At 45.1% G+C, this 1,378-nt stretch overlaps 2 protein-coding genes across 2 annotated transcripts in view; both read left to right on the top strand.

Moving 5' to 3' along the window:
- The window catches only part of T265_15172 (hypothetical protein), a gene marked incomplete at both ends in the record, with an annotated part of 45,177 nt that overhangs the window by 29,829 nt on the left and 13,970 nt on the right, over window positions 1-1,378 (top strand). The window contains one exon of the mRNA XM_009176912.1: window positions 1,231-1,304. Within this exon, the coding sequence (XP_009175176.1) occupies window positions 1,231-1,304 (74 nt within the window). The remainder of the gene's footprint in view (window positions 1-1,230; window positions 1,305-1,378) is intronic.
- The window catches only part of T265_10520 (hypothetical protein), a gene marked incomplete at both ends in the record, with an annotated part of 19,092 nt that overhangs the window by 9,172 nt on the left and 8,542 nt on the right, over window positions 1-1,378 (top strand). The gene's annotated exons all lie outside the window — the stretch shown is intronic.

The following is a 1,378-nucleotide window of genomic DNA, read 5'->3' on the forward strand; positions in this document are numbered from 1 at the left end:
GTTTCATTGGAACCGATAGTTCATCAACAATCAAAGTTGGGTTGGCAGGTGTCGTCTCAGTGTACGGTGAAATGTCTTCCAGCAACGACCGATTCCTGTGTGATTCGGATGAAGTTCTGTCCGATTAGTGCAGTGTACCACAGATTCGATCTGAGGGCATTTTTCGCCAAGAATTGAGTGGTGAAACCTCCCGATCCCTGATAGTTTTACACCAAAATTATCCGAAAATGGCCCTGGTAGCATACGGGCTCATCGGGTCGTTCCACGGCCTAGCATCGTGTTGAATGACTTACTTTATTACATGGAATGCGGATACAGTTTGTTTGCTTTGAATGAACGGTTTTTGGGAACTCGTTCACCGATGACTTCCTGTCAGAATCTCATCCATTCAAGCCACAACGCAGAGCTATCCGTTATGTACTGCAACAGTCCCCCTGATACAACGCCATACCAGGCTCCTTCTTCTGATTGTTCGCGGTCTTTTGCCGACCTACTCTTCCGGGTACACATTGACCCTTTGTTTTGTCCAGTGGACAAGTCAAACAGTTCCTTTACTTTAGTTTGCCCGTGGTCATATTATTGATCCAGTACAGCGAAAATGTTCGTTTTCCGCAGCAATCTTTTGTGGACCAACGTGACAAGAAACAGTCGCTCTAGCAGTGGCGTCATGTGATGTTGTATCACTGTATTCTTTCTTCCCCAACTATTGGATAAAGCAATTTCACAGTTTGACACTGCATTCTTCTGTGCGCTTTGGGGGTTTGGGATTGGAGTTGGATGAACCCCAAGGAACGAGAATGTGACTATCTAACTGACTGATATGCTGTCCGCAAGAAAACTGGCCACTTCGGATGTTTAGATTAGAGATAAAACAAACTCAGGATCTCGCTTTAAACCACCGCTCGACACCACTGGACTTGCACTCTTGCAATGGCATTGACACTGCTTGTTGCTTGTATCGTTTTAGTTGTCCATGAGGCCGTTCCTGTGGACCGTTTGGATGTGGTTTTTGTCAACTCATCCCTAAACAGTCACAAGAAAACAATGTTATTCACGACGTGTGAAGTAGTATCGATTTGGGACCTATGAATTTCCTAGTTCGCAGCTTAGTCTATTGCTCAGTCCATAGGAAGTTCCGAAACTTGATCTGTTGGTTAGCTACAGACCCTTCGAACAAACTGCTTTCGTGTCAGTCTCTTCCATCATGAAAACTTTTGATCTCTATTTCAGCTGACTAAAACAACCCTATGGACCAATCTGACTGTACCAGTGCGCGCTCAGATCATCCCCACACCAAATCGGTCGTAAGTTTGTTGTTTGTTTATTCTTTGCCTTTTGGTGATACGATGACCAGCTCCCCAGCTTTGGCCAGCTGAAC

Source organism: Opisthorchis viverrini (assembly GCF_000715545.1).
Source record: "Opisthorchis viverrini unplaced genomic scaffold opera_v5_373, whole genome shotgun sequence".
NCBI lineage: Eukaryota > Metazoa > Platyhelminthes > Trematoda > Opisthorchiida > Opisthorchiidae > Opisthorchis > Opisthorchis viverrini.